Source organism: Cetorhinus maximus, chromosome 7 (genome assembly GCF_964194155.1).
Source record: "Cetorhinus maximus chromosome 7, sCetMax3.hap1.1, whole genome shotgun sequence".
Lineage (NCBI taxonomy): Eukaryota > Metazoa > Chordata > Chondrichthyes > Lamniformes > Cetorhinidae > Cetorhinus > Cetorhinus maximus.
Window position 1 is genome coordinate 143,746,556 of NC_135885.1, and position 19,030 is coordinate 143,765,585.

General features: G+C 42.1%; 1 protein-coding gene across 3 annotated transcripts in view; it reads left to right on the plus strand.

The window, feature by feature from the left end:
* pcca (propionyl-CoA carboxylase subunit alpha) overlaps positions 1–19,030 on the plus strand; it is a 343,070-nt gene that overhangs the window by 134,730 nt on the left and 189,310 nt on the right. For all 3 annotated transcript variants that reach the window (XM_078546056.1, XM_078546057.1, XM_078546058.1), the window contains 3 exons: positions 307–457; positions 7,015–7,158; positions 7,679–7,753. In XM_078546056.1, coding sequence (XP_078402182.1) covers positions 307–457; positions 7,015–7,158; positions 7,679–7,753 — 370 coding nt within the window. The remainder of the gene's footprint in view (positions 1–306; positions 458–7,014; positions 7,159–7,678; positions 7,754–19,030) is intronic.

Here is a 19,030-nt window from a genome sequence, read left to right on the forward strand (position 1 = left end):
GATAAATATTGGCCAGAACTCCCCTGCTGTTTTTCGAGATTGTGCTATCAGGTTTTTTACGCCCATATGAGAGGGGTTATTGTCTCATCTGAAAGGCAGCACCTCTGACAGTGCAGCATTCCCTCAGCACTACAAATGAGAGTGTCAATCTAGATTATGTGCTCAAGTCCCTGGAGCGGAACCTGAACCCACAGACTTCAGAGACGAGCATATTACCAACTGAGCCATGGTTGGCCCCTCAGTTGGTGCTAAAAGGTGTTGCTATGTGCTGATAAATCGTCTGTTCTTTTTTTTTTTTAAACACAGCACCTTTCTGGACCCAGAGACTCGGAGAGCTATGGGAGAACAAGCAGTGGCATTGGCCAATGCTGTCAGTTATTCCTCTGCTGGCACAGTTGAGTTCCTTGTGGATTCCAAGAAGAATTTCTATTTCTTAGAAATGAACACTCGGCTCCAGGTACAGAAAAGCTCCTTTACTGCTCAGGAAAACATGATCTGAACATTTTTTATGCAGCAAGTGGTAATGACCTGCAACTTACTGCTAACGAGGATGGTGGAAGCGGAGACAATAAATGATTTCAAAAGGAAATTGGATGGGCACTCGAAGGAAATAAACCTACAGGGCTACGGGGATAGAGTGGGGGAATAGGACTGACCGGATTGATCCACGGAGAGCTGACATAGACTCGATGGGCCGAATGGTCTCCTTCTGTGCTGCAAATGACTCTGTGACTCTTGGTGAATTTTTTTTAACCAATAATCCCAAAAGTGAATTCTAGTGGATGTTCCTTACCAGAGAGCAGTGAGATTGTGGAATTCACTGCTACAGGGAGCAGTTGATGTGAATAGCATTGCTGTATTTAAGGGTGAGATGAAGCAGGGTGGTAGAAGGCTCGTGTGGAGTGTAAACATGAGCATGGACCAGTTAGGCTGAGTGGCTAGTTTCTCCACCGCAATTTCTATGCCGTTGCTGCTACGGTTGCTGTATACACTTTACCCCTTGCTTCAAAGTGACCTTGAGGAGGGTACAGTTAAGTACCACAGAGGGTCCCCAGTATGTAGCTAGCCACAGTGCTTTGATATTTTTCCCACTTGGCAGCCAAAGTTTCCTTTCAGTTTTTGCAGCGGTGAATGCATGCTGTGTTACACTAAAATTTATGTTGGTGTCAGCAATAAAAAACAAGCCTTTTTGAAAATGGTTTTTCAAAGCAACAGTCTGCTTACCCTGACTAATGAGATGTGTTTTATGGATAACACAAAAATGTGTGTTTTGCTTTAAAAGAAAGCAAAGGAACAATATTTACATAGAAGCATGAAGGTTAACAATCATTAGTCTCTGCTCTTCACTTTGATGGCAATCTTTATGTTACAAAAACACAGGAAAGGCATTTTGTTACCCTATTGCTTGTTTGATATTAAAATGGTTTCCTTAATATTTTGTTTCTCTCTCCTTAAGTATCTCTGTGTTGTTTCATAGACGGGAACATAGTCGAGGATGCAGAGCAGATTTACCAGAGTGTTGCCAAGGATAAAAGACTTCTCTCATGTGGAGAGACTGGAGAAGCTGGGGTTGTTCTCCTTAGAGCAGAACAGGTTATGAGAAGGTTTAATAGAGGTGTTCAAAATTATGAAGGGTTCTGATAGAGTAAATAAGGAGAAACTGTTTCTATTGGCGAGAGGGTCAGTAACCAGAGGATACAGATTTAAGGTAATTGCCAAAAAAACAGAGGGGAGACGAGAATTTTTTTTATGCAGCGAGTTGCTGTGATTTGGAATGCACTGCCTGAAAGGTCGGTGGAAGCAGATTCAATAGTGGCTTTCAAAAGTGACTTGAATACATCCTTGGAAAGGAGTAGGGCTATGGGGAAAGAACAGGACAGTGGGACTAATTGGATAGATCTTTTTCGCACGCGCGTTTGTGTTTGTGTGTGTGTTTGTGTTTACTGGTGACCCCGAAGAGAGGTGCCCACACATTTCTGAGGTGTTGTTGCACATAGACTGCACTGGTCACAGTTTCAGCTTTTGTATGTTGATTGAATCAGAATGTTTTAACATGTTTATCATAATCTTGCCACTCCTTTTGGCAGCAGAATGGGAGGAAAAGATTCGATTTATGTTTTGGCCATAGCATTCTTTACTGTTATTCCTATTTTGCCAGACCTTCTTGTAAAGTTGAGATATGGTGCTGGGCAAGATTATGAACAGAACTCGTATCAACATTTAGAAATATTTCTTTGTATTGCACAGACTAGGCTTGTATTCCCTCGAGTGTAGAAGATTAAGGTGTGATATAAATGACGCATTTAAGATGACTAAATGTTTTGATAGGGTCAATAGAGAGAAACTACTTTTTCTGGTGGGAGGAATCCAGAACAAGGGAGCAGAGCCTTAAAATTAGAGCCAGGCCTTTCAGGGGTGATGTCAGGAAGCACTTCTTCACACAAAGGGGAGTGGAAATCTGGAACACTCTTCCCCAAAAAGTCTCTACACGCTAAGTCAATTAATAGGTAAAGGTATTAGGGGATATGAAATCCAGGTGGGTAAATGGAGCTGAGATGCAGATCAGCCATGATCTAATTGAACAGGCTTGAGGGGAATGACTGGCCTACTGCTGTTCCAGTGCTGCTTCTTCATTCTGCTCCGATCTATTGCATCGTGGGAGCTACAGCATCTGCTTTCATGGCTGTTCTTAAAGTGCCTGCAGTGATCAATTGTGCACTCCCATTCTTGGCCGCCTCTGTTAACCATATACGTGCTAACCCTCCAAAACATCATGCGGAAACATTGATGTACATACCGGTCTCCTTGTCTGCCTCTGCCATCAACCTCAGGGCCATTACCACTTCCAAATGATGGGTAGAAAGGAGAACACAAGTTCTCTGCTCTAGGATATATTATCTCAGCTTATCTGGATGTATTAGAAATACAGCCCCTCGCATTCCCAGGCTCTGAGAGATTAATTCTGAGCTGTCTACCTCTGTTGCTCATTTCTGTATCTAATGCTCTTCTTGACTTTCTATCAAAAACATCAGTCCCTCTGACCATATTTTTTTTTAAAAAAGGACTGAATTCAAAATTGTTGGAAGGGTTGAGAACCATGGGACACCAATATGAGATGATTGGCAAAAGTGCCAACGGTGACATGAGGAAAAGCTTGGTAACACAGTGGATGGTTAGGATCCGGAATGTATAGCCTGAGAGTGTAGTGGAGGCAGATTCAAAAGAGAATTGGTTAAGCATCGGAAGAAAAAAGATCTGCAAGGTTAAGAAGACTGACTTACTCTTGCAGAGAGCGGCATTGACCTGATGGGTTGAATGACCTCCTGTGTTGTAACCATTCTAGGAATTCCACGATTCTATAAACTTACATGGTGGCTCCCATGATTATCATGGCAGGACAATAAGCCTCTTTGCTGCCAATTATGTTGACAAATCCTCCTCTCTGTTCACTGTGAAGTTTTGAGGGTAATTGCAATAAAAGCAGTTTAAGATTGTTATCAATTGTTACTCCATTTGCCTTTGCTATTGTGTACATTCATAGTTTTCATAATGGGAAAGATTTTGGTAAGTGCTGCAGTATGTAAAGGAAAGTACTCACTTCAGAGACAACACCTATCATCTCTGGCAGATAGCCCAATTTAGCCATTCTGTGTGGAGTGGGATATAACCTGTGGAGAGTCTTGACTTTATACACTGCTAGATATTAATTATGCATTAAAAATCTTGAGCCCAAATTCTAGGCTGGCACACCAGTGCAGTACTGAGAGAGTGCTATATTGCTGGATTGGCCATCTTTCTGATGAGATGGTAAACCAAGGGCCGATCTGCCTTCTCAAGATGTAAAAGATCCCATGCACTATTCAAAGAAGAGCGAGGGAATTCTCTATCATCACTATATGGCCACTATTTGCCCCTCCAACAGCATCACAAAAATAGATAAGTTGGTCACTATCTCATTGGTGATTGTGGGAGCTTGCTGTGCACAGATTGGCTGCTATGTTTCCAATGTTTCAAATAGTGGCTGCACTTCAAAAATACTTAATTGGCTGTAAAGTGCTTTGGAACATTTTGAGGTTGATAAAGACGTTGTTGAATTGCAAGCCTTTCTATCCTTTTTATGTCATTGACTAGTTGAAGATGATGGGCTGTATCCCAAGCTCATTGTGAATTGTTACAACATCTCTCACCTTGTCAAGTGTCTGGAACGCTTTGGTTGCAAAGCAAGTCTTTGTTGATTTCTTACTAGAAGATGTTTTAAAGCTTCAAGGGATCCAAAGGCAGACAACAACCTAGGAAATGGTTCTTTACTGCCCCCTCTCCACACCATGAATTTCAAGAAGCTACATTTATGGGGCAACGGAATTGCTGCCTTCTGTTAGAATGATTTGAGAAGCCCTTCATAAACATCCCGAGCGACCTTTTCTTTAATGTGTTACCTTCTGGTCAGTGAGCTTCTGCACGTTAACCTACCACGCTGGGCATCACAGATGAGCTTGATCCACCTCTCATTCAAATGTTAAACACACACACTTTCAGCAGGGGTACTGGATTGTGATCAAGAGCTGAAACCTCAGCCGATTTCTCTCCTTTGATGTGCATGGCTCAAAAACCACAGTGAGCACCATACCTGTGAGCTGAGCTGCTGCGAATTGGTTCTGAAGACTTTGCGTAGCAGTGTCATAGCCAGTGAGAGTTTTTTTTTTGGCAAGCTCTCTCTTACAGCTCCATTTCTGGTCCTGATTGCTTTTTCTTCCAAAAGATTCTACATTTGACCAGCCTGGGCCAACTGGTGAAAGGTGATCAGTCCAGCTTGCCGTCATGTACTATAAATACAGAAATCCACTGAGAGCCTTGTGCAGTGTTTTTGCAACAAAATGAAAATATACACTGGGACAGTTCAGCTGTTTATTGCTGAAGCATAGAAGAAGGGTTTGTGATTTTCTACATTTAACATGCGCAGAATTCAGTCTGCAGAGAAGACCGTTTTGTCATGGTTGATGTTTTGATTGCTCAAAGTGAGAGCTGTTGACTTATAACTGAACTACCTTTAAAGAATAAGATGCTTATTCCACAGTCCCATTGGCCAGATTTACACTGTACAAACTGTTTGCTCTTTTAAGTAATGACTTTTATTAGAAAAATGTCAAAGTGTCAGTTAATTATGAAGAAAATTTCCTTGGAATAAAAGCCTTACTGAGTTAATTGCACCATCTGCTCTGTATATAGTGAGCCGGTCTCTGCTGAAATCGCCCAGTAAACAAGTGTCTGGTAACATTTTGCTAGACATTGGAGTTTCACCTGGGTGTCAGCACATTCACTTCTACCCGGAAAACCCACATTGAATTTTATTTATAGAGTGTTTCTGAAATGAAGCCATCTGATTTGCATGGTTTCAAATGCCAGGATTAAATGCTTTTTACCCACCCACCCCCACCCCATCCTCACTGTAGCCATCCTGACTGAGGTTAGAGACCTAGACTGGCCATGTATGTATTCAGACTGGGTATTCCCTTAACAGCATCATGCGAAGCTGTTAGCAGCAATTTGCTGATAGCACAGTGACTGCATTGGTTCAGTCCAGCTATTGTGCATGCTAAGCACTACACAGCTTCGTCTGGAGGGGAAAAAAAACCTGAAGGATCCATCTGCTCATTTCTGCTGCATTGGGTTGATGTAAGATTACATTAATCTGTTTGCTTGTCAGGACAGGTTAGGGAAAGTAGGCAAATGGGTGAGATTTAGCATAAACTGTTCATCAGGAAATCACAAAACACTTCAGAGCATATAGTGTTAAGTAACAGAGCAGACTTATAATCAGATGCGAATAACATTTTCTTAAAACAATGCAGGATTACATATCTATGATTTGTTATATGTGTGTCCATGTGTGAGGGTGTGTGTGTGTAGCGTGAGAGTGTGTGTGTCTCAGTTTTTTTGTATGTGTCTATGCATAAGCATGTGTATATGTTTGTGACGGTGTTTGTATATGTGCCCATGTGAGGATCTGATTGCGTGTATATGCCTATGTGTGAGGGTGTGTGCATGTGTCTGGATGTGGTGTGTCCATGTGTGTGTATGTGCATGTAGTGTATTCTCTGTGTATGTGTGTGTATGTATGTGTCTGTGTTTGAGGGTGTGTGTATGTATGTATGAAGATCTGTGAGTGGTGTGTGGGTGTGTGTGTGTGACATAGTTCTGTGTTTTATGTTGGATGATGTGTGTGGTGTGAGTGTGATGTGTGTGGATTGTGTGTGTGTGTGTGTGCATGTGTGAGAGAGAGTGTGGATTGTGTGTGTGTGTGAGGGAGAGAGTGTGGATTGTGTGTCAGTGGATTGTGTGTATGGATTGTGTGAGTGCGTGTGTAGATTGTTTGCGAGTACATATATGGATTGTGTGTGAGTGTGAGTCTCTGTGTGAGAGAGTGTGGTGTGTGAAGAATGCCTGTGTGTGTAAGAGTGTGTTGTGTGTTTGAGACAGTTGGTCCGTGTTTTGTGTGTGGTGGGGGACATGTGTGTCTGTGTTTTGTGTGTGTGGTGGGGGAGATGTGTGCCTGTGTTTTGTGTGTGTGGTGGGGGAGATGTGTGTCTGTGTTTTGTGTGTGTGGTGGGGGAGATGTGTGTCTGTGTTTTGTGTGTGTGGTGGGGGAGATGTGTGTCTGTGTTTTGTGTGTGTGGTGGGGGAGATGTGTGCCTGTGTTTTGTGTGTGTGGTGGGGGAGATGTGTGTCTGTGTTTTGTGTGTGTGAGGAGTATGGTCTGCTATGTGTGACGCGGTGTGGACTGTGTGTGTTTGAGTGTGTGTGAGAGGATGTGTCTGTTGTGTGTATGTGTTTGTGTGTCTGTGTTTTTAATTTTCTGTTTTTATTTAAAGCCTCCATTTACTGTTAATGAACTGAGAAGCAAAGACTGGAGTAACAGCCTTGTCCTTGGCAAGTGAGCTCTTGTATTTTCCAGCTTTGTGTAGATTTTCTTCTTCGTTGTTTTCCCTTAATGACTGGCAATTTGTGACCTTGCAGGTTGAGCATCCTGTCACCGAATGTATTACTGGCCTGGACCTGGTCCAAGAAATGATCCGCGTTGCCAAGGGTTACCCACTTTGCCACAAGCAAGCTGATATTCCCATCAATGGCTGGGCAATTGAATGCAGAGTGTATGCAGAGGTAAATTTTAGCTGGCATCACAGTTCATAACAAACACCATCTAAAGGATTTGGAGCTTGGATAGAATTGTTTGACCATTAAATTGGAATATAAAATTAATAAGCACGCTCTTGATATTGCTCATGCTAAATGATGCATGTTGGACAATAGCCACCCCTCCCCCAGCTTCCTCAAACTTTAGTTCTTTTCCTTCCATAAAGTGATCCTTGTTTAATTGCCTATGACATCCTGAAGGCTTTGTGCTGTTGCTTTCTCTATCGCCTTTAAAGGCACACTAATAATTTTGTAACTTGTTATGCTAATCAGGAAACCGATGCAAATCTTCTGAATGGGAGAGGTGTTTATTGGTCATTTACTCGGTGATAAAAATAAGGAGAGAAAAGGGTCCAAGTGTAATTTAATGTCTTAAGTAATCAAAAATAGCTCTGTCAATGGCTTCAGCTTGTATGAACAGTTAACCCTGCTTCCTGTGTTTTATCTTAAAGTTAATGCTTCCTCTAATGTGAACCTCCTTTTCTAGGATCCCTACAAATCTTTCGGACTGCCGTCGGTTGGCCGTCTCTCTCAGTACAAAGAGCCACTACATGTGTCCAATGTAAGTTATCTGAGTGTTGTGTTGTTTGCTGAGTGGCTTTCGATGAAAACTACAGCTATCTTTATATATTTAAACAAAATCAGTTATGACTTCTCAGTGAGATACAGAAACATTAGAAAGCCCAACCAAATAAAACCAGAAAGTGCGAGAAATACTCAGCAAGTCTGGTAGCATCTCTGGAGAGAGAAACAGAGTTTACGTTTCGAGTCAAATGTGATACATCAGATGAATTATTTAATTATATTCACAGCATTTCACTTTTATTCCCTTGATTTATTTTTCCATTTTAATTAGATTAAGTAAGGAGGTGTTAGTAACTGTTGCGCAAAGTGTGAAGAATAAAGATTACTAGGAGTAATTGAGTTTTTGTTATCAATTGCATTTGCCGAAGGAATGCCAGCCTGGAATCGCCATGTGGTCTTTTGCTCAAATAGCAACCTAACCTGGGTGGAACCAGGTTGAGTCAGGCAAAAGGTCATGGGATTTGAACTGAGTCGCAGCCGTAACTGCATTGTGCCCAAGTATCCACACGACCTTTGTTAGACGATTCCTCTTCCCAAACTAGGGCCCATCCACAAAACTGGCCACACATCCCCGGGCCGGAAAGGTGTCATTCATTGAGTTGTATCTAAATTTGTGAGACAGTGGTGTATTGGTAACGTCACTGGGCTAGTAATCCAGAGGTTCAGGCTAAAGCTCTGGGAGTACGGGTTCAAATTCCACCCTGGCAGCTGGTGGAATTTAAATTCTAATAATAAATCTGGAATTGAAAGCTAGTCTCAGTAACGGTGACCATGAAACTATCAACAATTGCCATAAAAACTCATCTGGCTTACTAACGTCCTTTGGGGAAGGAAATCTGCCGTCCTTACCTGGCCTGGCTCCAGACTCTCAAAAGTGTGGTTCATTCTTAAATGCCCTCTGGAATGGCCTAGCAAACCACTCAGTTATGTCAAACTACTACAGAAAAGTTGATAAGGAATTAAACTGGATGGACCAGCCGGCATTGGCCTAAGCACTGGAAACAACAACAACAACAACACGCCCAGCCCTGTTGACTCTACAAAGCCATCCTTACTATCATATGTGCTAAAATTGGGAGAGCTGTCTCACAGACTAATCAAGCAACAACCTGACATAGTCATCCTCACAGAATCATACCTTCCAGATAATATCCCAGCCACCACCATGGGTATATCTCGTTCTGCTGGCAGAGTTGGCGCATAATGGTATACAGTTGGGAGGGAGTTGCCGTGGGAGTCCTCAACATTGACTCCAGATGCCACGAAGTTTCATGGCATCAGGTCAAACATGGGCAAGGAAACCTCCTGCTGACTATTACCTACCACCCACCCCCTCACCTGATGAATCAGTGCTCTTCCATGTTGAACATCACTTGGAGGAAGCACTGAGGGTGGCAAGGGTGCAGAATGTACTCTGGATGGGGGACTTCAATGTCCATCACCAAGAGTGGCTCGGTAGCACCGTTACTGATTGAGCTGGCCAAGTCCTAAAGGACATCATAGTTGCTAGGCTGGGTCTGTGGCAGGTGGTGAGGGAACCAACAAGAGGGAAAAACCTACTTGACGTCGTCCTCACCAATCTACCTGTCGCTGACGTATCTGTCTGTGACAATACCAATAGGAGTGACAGTCCTTGTGGAGATGAACTCCCGTCTTCACATTGAGGATACCATCCATTGCGTTGTGTGGCACTACCATCGTGCTAAATGGGATAGATTTGAACAGATCTAGCAATTCAAATCTGAGCATCTGTGGGGCATTGTGGGTCATCAGCAGAAACAGAATTGTACTCAACCACGATCTGTAACCTCATGGCCCGGCATATGCCCCACTCTACCATTACCATCAAGTTAGGGGTTGAATCCTGGTTCAATAAAGAGGGCATGCCAGGAGCAGCACCATGCATGTCTAAGGATGAAGTATCAACCTGGTGAAGCTACAAAACAGGACTCCTTATGTGCCAAACAGCATAAGCAGCATGCAATAGATGGAACTAAGAGGTCCCGCAATCAATGGATCAGATCTAAGCTCTGCAATCCTATCACATCCAGTTGTGAATGGTGGTGGAAAAATTAAACAACTAACTGGAGGAGGAGACTCCAACTCGGCCAATTACCGCCACATATCAACAAAATGATGGCTATCAAGCGACTCTTACTCAGCAATAACCTGCTCACTGATGCTCAGTTTGGGTTACACCACGGTGACTAGGCTCCTGACCTCATTATATTTTGATCCAAACATGGACAAAAATGCTGAACTACAGAGGTGAGGTGAGAGTGACTGCCCTTGACATCAAGGCAGCACTTCATTGAATGTGGCATCAAAGAACCCTAGCAAAACTGGAGTCAATGGGAATCAGTGGGAAAACTCACCACTGGTTGGAGTCATACCTAGCACAAAGGAAGATGGTTGTGGTTGTTTGGAGGTCAATCATCTCAGTTTGAGGTCACTGCTTCAGGAGTTTCTCGGTAGTCTCCTAGGCCCAACTATCTTCAGATGCTTCACCAATGACCTTCCCTCTATCATAAGTTCCTGTCATGATTGCACAGCGTTCAGCACCATTCACAACTCCTCAGATACTAAAGCAGTCCTCGTCCATGCACAGCAAGACCTGGACAACATTCAGACTTGGGCTGATAAGTAACATTCGTGCCACACAAGTGCCAGGCAATGACCATCTCCAACAAGAGAGGATCTAACTATCGCCCTTTGACATTCAATGGCATTACCATTGCTGAAACCCATACTATTAATATCCTGGAGGTTACCATTGACCCCAGAAACTGAACTGGACCAGCCAGTGGCTACAAGAGCAGGTCAGAGGCTTGGAATCCTGCAGAGAGTAACTCACCTCCTGACTCCCAAAGTCTGTCCACCATCTACAAGGCACAAGTCAAGGGTGTAATGGAATACTCTCTACTTGCCTATTTGAGTGCAGCACTCCAACAGCACTCAACACCAATTGGGACAAAAGTAGCCCACTGGTTTGGCACCTTGTCCACCACCGTAAACATTAATTCCCTCCACCACCCACGCACAGACAGCAGTGTGTAGCATCTACAAGACACACTGCAGCAACTCACCAAGGCTTCATCAACAGCACCTTCTAAGCCTGCAACCTCTACCACCTAGAAGGACAAGGGCAGCAGATACATGGGAACACCACCACCTGCAAGTTCCCCTCCAAGCCACTCACCATCCTGACTTGGAAATATATCGCTGTTCCTTCACTATTGCTGGGTCAAAATCCTGAAGCTCCTTCCCTAACAGCACTGTGGGTGTACCTACACTCCATGGACTGCACCGGTTCAAGAAGGCGACTCACCACCACCTTCTGAAGGGCAATTAGGGATGCCTAAACCAGCTGGTTTAGTCAGTGACACTTACATCCCGTGAAAAAATAAAAAATAAGGTTCACAGGCACCCCTGGTTACACTAATCCAGTGTTAGCCACTCGACCAGCAGTCAGTTGAAGCCGCAAGTTCTGCCCCACTGCTGTGCTGATCATCAGTTCACAAAACTAATGAATGGCTCATTTCATGGCAATTCCATTCCTGTCTTTGAGGCAAAGTGGAATTTGAATAGTCATTCCAAGGGAAGAGTTATGTTAGGAAAATATAATAATTTTCATAACGTTATTGGAATTCCTTGTAAGGATAGGAACTGTGTGTGTGTGTGTGTGTGTGTGTGTGTGTGTGTACACGTACGTGTGTGTACGTGTGACTTCATTGAATTAAAGATAGTTGGTCTGAAGGCTTTGATGTATCAGAAGACAAGCTAGGTTTGAAAAGTTAAATTGGTAAACACAATTGAAGTTGTAGAATGTGAGGTGTAAAAGGAAAATTTGCAGTTTTAGATACACCTGAGTAATGAATTTCAAAGAGATGGTAAGGTGTTACACCTAGCCAACAGTGGCTAAGCCAAACGGTGCGTTTATTTTTCCCAAAGCTTACTAAAAAAATTAGTACTATGGAAGATTTTTATTATTAGAAAAGTAGAGTTGAAAAGACATACTGGGACAAGGGGATTTACATTGAAAAGAGGAAACTATGTATAAAGGAGAGAAGGCTGTGTGTAAGGGAAGGCATTCTAAGATCTATCAAGTGTGAAAAGTCTCTAGCATCTAAGCCTCAAGCTGCTGCCCACAAGGAACCGAAGTTGAGAAAAACTCACTTTGAATTCGACTGTCCAGGGTGTGTGCTTTGCCTGGGCCTGTGTTTTACTGTTACCTTAACGGAGGTGTAAGGAGTTAGATTAACTAGGGGAGTTAGGAGTTATCATAGTAGTAATTTGTAAATCTGTGTATGTGCTTAAAATTATTTTTTTTATTAATAAAGGTTTAAATTAGTTTTGTAAGAAACCTATGAGACTTGGTGGTCTTATTACTTATTTCATTCAAGGCATGCACCTCGAAATAAATACAAATTGTAAAATAGTTATGGCAGTTGTTTCAAGTTTCCCTCTGGGATTTGAACAGCTCAACATTTGCCATCCGCTGTGCCATAACAGTTAGTGTTAATAAAAGTCATATATTTTACTGAACTGTTTTGATAAAAATTATTAAAAGGAATTCATAGCAGATATAGTGATAGAAAAGCAATGAAAATGTTTCAAAATTCCAAAATGACCATCTTACCTCATAAAGACAGTTCCCAAGCTGACTGATTACCTATAAGACGGTCATTAGGACTTTAGTGATCCTGATTGATTACACTGCTGGGTTGCCCTGATTCGCCTTCGGGCTGATCCTAATGAGTTTGCGCAGAAAGCTGGTTGCAATTTCACCTCAGCCAAATGGGTGTAGCGCCGGGCACATTCTGGGTGCAATTTTCTGATTGCGCCAATAGCGGAAACTCCACATGCCACCTTTAAGCTTGAAGAGTATCTTTCTAATTAATGAAAAATGCATTCATAAAAAATGTACAGCAGTTGCTTTTTTCGGAGGAACGAAAATCTAGGGAAAAGTCGCCATTTGCCACTAGATAAAATGATGTCAAACCTTTTGCCCTTGCAAGTTTTGCAATTTGCAGTTTTTAAAGCATGCAACCTGTTGAAAGTACAAGTGATAATGGACATATTCTACCCCCTACCGTTCTTGTCCCACCAAATCCTCCTTCAATTAATGCTGCAGCAGGAGTTTTATGTAATAACACTTATGCTTGTAAGACATCAGCATAAAGGAAAAAAACAATTAAAATGCCTTAAATGTTATGCTTACTGCTGTTATTTGCTTGTGTGAATGTTGCATGTCAGCTAAATGGAGCAAGGAACAGATAACGTGATTGGGTGCAGGGGAGTGCACACTAAGCTTTGTCTATCATTATTGCAGGGAGCAATCAGATTGATGCCAGCGGGATCGTGGATGCTGTTGACAGCTGTAATTATGCATCTCCATGGTGATCACTTTTGGCCTGTCATGGAGGCCCGCAAGCCCCCTCCCCCTGCAAAGATTTAATCAGATTGTTCTGTCACTTGTCAGGTAGACAAGGCAGGCTGGGAGTAGTGCTTAGGGGAGAGGTGAATAGAGAATGAAGGGTGGGGAGACGCCTGATAGCTTCACGTTGCTTGTCAGGGTACCGATGAGCAGAATTTTTAATTACGCTTGAGGCTCTGGAACATTGCTGAACAGATTATATTGAGTGGGATCTGACATTTGTTCTGCTCTTGTGTTGTCTTCATTCTGTTTTATATCAATAACGTGACAGCTATTTTTCACGTGAGGGGTTTTGACAAGTAGCTGAGTGGACGATACAGTTAAGTTTTTTCACAACTTGCTGGTCATATCCAGTTTTTCCCTCCTTGTTTATTAAAGCGTAGAGTTATAGCGATGAGGTGGCCCGAATGCAGATTGTTAAGAATGCTGAAGCATTCCAACTACAGAGTATCCTGCTAGCAGAAAGATATCTTTCAGTCAGACTATATCCTTCATTTGTGATGAGTGAAAAATATTTTTCATACTTTGAGGTTTGTAGGACTCGTCGAATAGTTCTCCAGCATCCTTAACCGTGGTACATTTGTCCCTCCGTATTGTTTCCTTTCTGGAATGATGGTGCAGTTTGAATTGTCGACTTGTCTACGACTATCACATTTGTCTCCGTTGTCAGTCTTTCATTATTTTTGAACTTGTATCTATTCCCAGATGGAGCATTTTCTAGCAAGTTTCAGTACTGTGTGGTTGTTATGGTAGCTGGGCCAAAAATGAAGGTGTGGAGACCTTGCCATGGCAGTAGGTTTAAATTATTAGTTGCAGGTATTGCTAAAATCTTGGAATTTATCACAGAGTATTAACATAAGACAAGTGGTTACTCCCACACACTTGTTTTTTGATATGTTTTCTTTCTTAGAGAGGGTTTTCCATTAGCTAGAATTGGTGTTCACTAACAGCATAATGGCAAGAACACAATAATAATTAAAATAAAAATATCCATAAGTGAGGGGGAAGAAAGGAGCTTATAGCCCATATTGCTTTCCCAGGATAAAAAGAGTTTAGAATGGAGCATAAATAATGCATAAAGCTTAGTAACATGCATACATGCCTCAAACCCTTCCAGCTAATTTATGGCGACTTGTACTTTTTAAGGTGTTTTATTTGATATGATTTATTGTTGTACAGAAAGTTAGAAATCTGCATTGGAAAGGGAAATTTCAGTAGCTGTTAGCTGGGTTGATAGCAATAAGATCGGAGAGCTGTAGAATAGTCATTGTCGTTTATAGTGAACAAATGTGTTCTGTTGCCTGTATCCTAATTCACTCTATTACGATTCCTGTGGGGAAACCATAAACCAAAATAACTAAATTTACTGAATGACCCCAAAATGAAGAAATTACCAACAAGATTTCACTTTTTGTAAATTCTACTTTAACAAGCATCAGGACCAATGCTTATTAAATGTAAATTAATAGGCAATTGATGCTTCAAATAAAAGGGTAAATTTCAGTTTAATTGGTCGATATGACAAAGATACGTCTTATACAACCACAAGCATTCCCCTTCAGGTATGGCATTACGTAGCTACACAGTTCCACATTATGCTGTACACACAGGGGAGCTCAGAAGTCCTATCTGCCACAGCTTTCACACCCGAGTTTCATGGGTGAGTGCTATTATCATCAGCAAGGCACACTTCTATGAGTTTGCCTTATTTCTAGTGGTTAGAACTTCTATGAACCCCCCCCACCCACCCCTACACCCACACCCAGACACAACAGCTCTGATGGTGTAGCTTTCCATTGTTCCTTTTCAACTGACCAACCAATAACACCCCGGTTTATGGTTTGGCCTCTTGTGGGAAAATACCCAGCTCTTCGACATCCCTGAGCTATTCACACAGCTTTTGAGGTTTTAGACCTTTATAGCCAGCTCGCATAGTACCTCCAGTGGCTCCTGAGCCCTTTTCTGTTAAACAGAAAAACTGACCTGTTATGTCACAACAATTGGTAAAGGCTGCATTGTTTAAATCCCAGGGATAAACTTGAGCAACTGTCATAACCTATATTTCCAATTGGCATGTTTGAGATGCAGCTCTGAATTCAGAAATGAAATCACCAAGCCTCAAGAGGTTTTTTATATATAGACTAAATTAAACATTTATTAACTTAACAAGAAATTAAAACATGCACATGTCTACAAATTACTACCATAATAACTTTTAAACAAATCCCCAAATTAATCACTCCATGGTAAATCTTCACCAAAAGACAATAACTCATTGACTTTAAACAGACACCAGGCAAAGCACATTTGATCTTACAAATTTAAAATGAGGTACCTTGTAATTTGGTTCCTTTGCAGACACTGTTGTAGGGCTTATAGGCTGCTTAGATCTTATATGCCTCTGACCTGCACATACAAAACTCCTTTCTGTTTATACCTAGCCTTCCCTTTGAATGTAAATTCTCATTGTATCACTAGGTCTTTGAACCCCACCTCTTCTAACAATAAAACCCCTTTCATAGCATCAATTTTATTAGTAATATAAACACATTGTTTGGTGTCTCCTAGCTAGGTGCAAGATTTTACCCCCTTCTTTTGAATGGTTTATTCAACAAATGCAAATATACTCTTTACCTTCTAGCCTTGCATTTATCTAATTAACATCTCAAACTACTATACATCAAAGCACCCAGACTAGCTGGCTTTAATCTAATTAAAGCCACACACAGACATGGACCCTACTACAAGTCCAGTTTAAAAATAATTTCCAGTAACATTATACACATTAATATGTCTTCATGACAGACCATATTACAAGTCCAATTTAAAAATAATTTCCAGTAACACTATACACATTAATATGTCTTCATGACGGACCTCTTCCTGAGAGTGATTTGCTTCTTCTCCTCACAAGAATTCTGGGTTCCTCTTTCTGCCTCTGTCTGCTTTCTCTTTGTGTCTGCACCTGTGCGCTGATCACCTTCATTCTCCAGCTCCTCAGCTTCCAGCTCTCCGTTGTTTTTGAAGCTCTCCTTTGTGTCTGGCCACACGGCTTCTTTCTTAACTTCCATCCTGTTGGTACTGCTAAAGGGTCACCAGGTCACATGGCCCAGCGTTTCATATTATCCTAGAAAATTATGATTGATCCCTTTACAAAAGCCCTTTTCAAACATCCTTAAAAACAATTACAGATTCCACAGACTTTATAAAGAAATTACAAATTTTCCTTACTGTCAGGATGACCAACTCTTTTGGAATAAAATAAGGAACACTTTGACTGTGGAACAGGGTTGGGGAGTGCTGGTGACCATAACTTCCCATGGTGGCCAACGGCCACAGTGCAAATCAAAAAATAAGCAAAGAGTCAATGGCAAGAGGAGACTTCCAAGCAGCCTTCTACAGGATGTCCTAGAAATAAGGGAGAAAAGGCATCCCTCGAGGGATGTGGCACAGTGAAAGAAGGGCAGTTGGTTAGCCTGCTTCCTGTATTATTTCCGGGTCAAAGGTCATCACAGCACTAAGCTCTGATCATCCATTTGCTTGCTGACGTCCTGAAACTGCAATATCTTGATTTTAAAATTCCCATCTTTGTTTTCAAATCTCTCTGTTCTCCTTTAAGCACCTGCTTAAAACTTAACCCGTTGACCAAGTTTTTGGTTATATGTCCTAATATCTCCTTACGTGACTCGGCGTCAAATTTTGTCTGATTAAGTATCTGTGAAATGCCTGTTAAAGGCACTATATAAATGCAATTTGTTGTTGCTGCATGTGATGCCTGGCATAACATGGCAGCATCAAGTAACAAGAATGTTGTTGTTGCTGATTTATTGTGTACATATTAACCTGACAGCAAAAACGCCAAACCGGTGTTTAACCACTAGCAATTAAATTATTTTTATTATTTGAATCTGTTTCGATGCTGCTTTTTATCACCCGGAGTTGTCTATATCACCAGGTACAGTAATATCGGGATTTTATTACTGGTAATCCGGAAGACAGCCTAATAATCTGGGGAGATGAGTTCAAATCCCACCATATCAGCTGGGGAATTTAAATTCAATTAATTAAATACATCTGAAATAAAAAGCTAGCCTCAGTAATGGCGACCATGAAGCTACTAAATTATCGGAAAAACCCATCTAGTTCACTATTTTCCTTTAGGGAAGAAAATCTGCCATCCTTACCTACATAGGGCAGGATTTCCCCCTCGGCGATTTGGGGGCGGGGCCCGCTCGCCGAGGGGAAAATGACGCGGGATGATGTCAGGAGGAATCCCTGACGTCATCCCGGTCCCTTTAAATTTTTAGGAAGGCAGGTGGACAGCGAAATCAGCTGTCTGCCCGCCGACCTGTCAATGGCCAATTGAGGCCATTGACAGGCTAGTTAAGATAATTAAAGACCCGCCCGTCCAAGCTTAAGGCTGGCGGGGAAGCCAGGAGCCCCAGCGGGCTCCAGATTATTCATGAAACCTCATCCACTGGCAGGATGAAGTTTCATGTCCGTTTTTTAAACATTTAATAAATTTTAAGTGTTTATAATTAACATGTCCCATCTCGTGTGACATTGTCACATGAGGGGGACATGTTAATAATTTTAATATTTTTCTATTTTTAGACTTTACTTACCTCTCACGAATCTCCCTCAGACTGCACTTTGCCTCAGGGAGCAGAGCGCACTTTGACAGATGGGGAATCCCCCCCCCCCGCCCCCCCGCACAGAAAGCGCACAGCGCAATAGCGCTTCCTGTCAGGCAGGCTGCTGGGTGGGCCTTAATTGGCCCACCCACTCAAAATGGCGGCGGGCCCCATTTCTGTGGCGGGGGTTGGCTGCCCGCCTGCCCATCGAGGGCTAAATTCTGCCCATAGTCTGGCCTACATGTGACTCCAGACCCGCAGCAATGTGCTTGACTCTTAACTGCCCCCTGAAATGGCCGAGCAAGTCATTCTGTTGTATTCAAGAAGGTGTCTCACCATCTTTCGCAGGGGCATTTAGTGATGGGAAATAAAAGCTGTCTGTGTCAGCAATGCCCACATCCCATGAATGAATAAAAAAAAAATGGTGGCTATGACACAAAAAGAAAAAAAGCTAATTTGAACTTAACTGTGTGCAGTATCTGCCCAGCTTCGACACTAACCATTGCTGCAGCCCTAACCTTGTTGAATTTGGCCGATTCTGTGCCAGTGGCTGATGTGATTGCTTGTTGTTCGTGTTTAAGAACAGCCGTTTCTTCTGAAAAATAAACAGATGGCTTAAGACATGAAAACTAGAAGTTTAAAATTGACATTAATCCAAACGGCTATTCCTTTTTGGCTAATAAATGCGACTGGCTCTTCAGAAACATAGGAACAAGAGGAGACGTTCAGCCCCTCGAGCCTGTTTAGCCGTTGAATGAGATCATGGCTGATTTGTGACCTAACTCCATATACCCATATTTACTCTCTCATATCCTTTTATACCTTTTTAATACAATGTTTTAAATGTTGTTTTAAGTTTTGCCTCCTTGCCCGCGGAAGGACATACTTGCTTTTAGAGGGAGTGCAACAAAGGTTCACTAGACTGGTTCCTGGGATAAAAGAATTGTCTTATGAGGAGGGATTGAGTAGGCCAGGTCTGTATTCCCCAGGGTTTAGAACAATGAGAGATGATCTCATTGAAATATAAAATTCTTATGAAGCTTGAAAGGGTGAATGTTGAGAATCATAAGAACCCAAGAAATGGGAACAGGAGTAGAACATACGGCCGTTAAGTCTGCTGTGTCATTCAGTACGATCATGACTGATCTTCTGCCTTCAGTCCACTTTCCCGCCCACTTCCCAT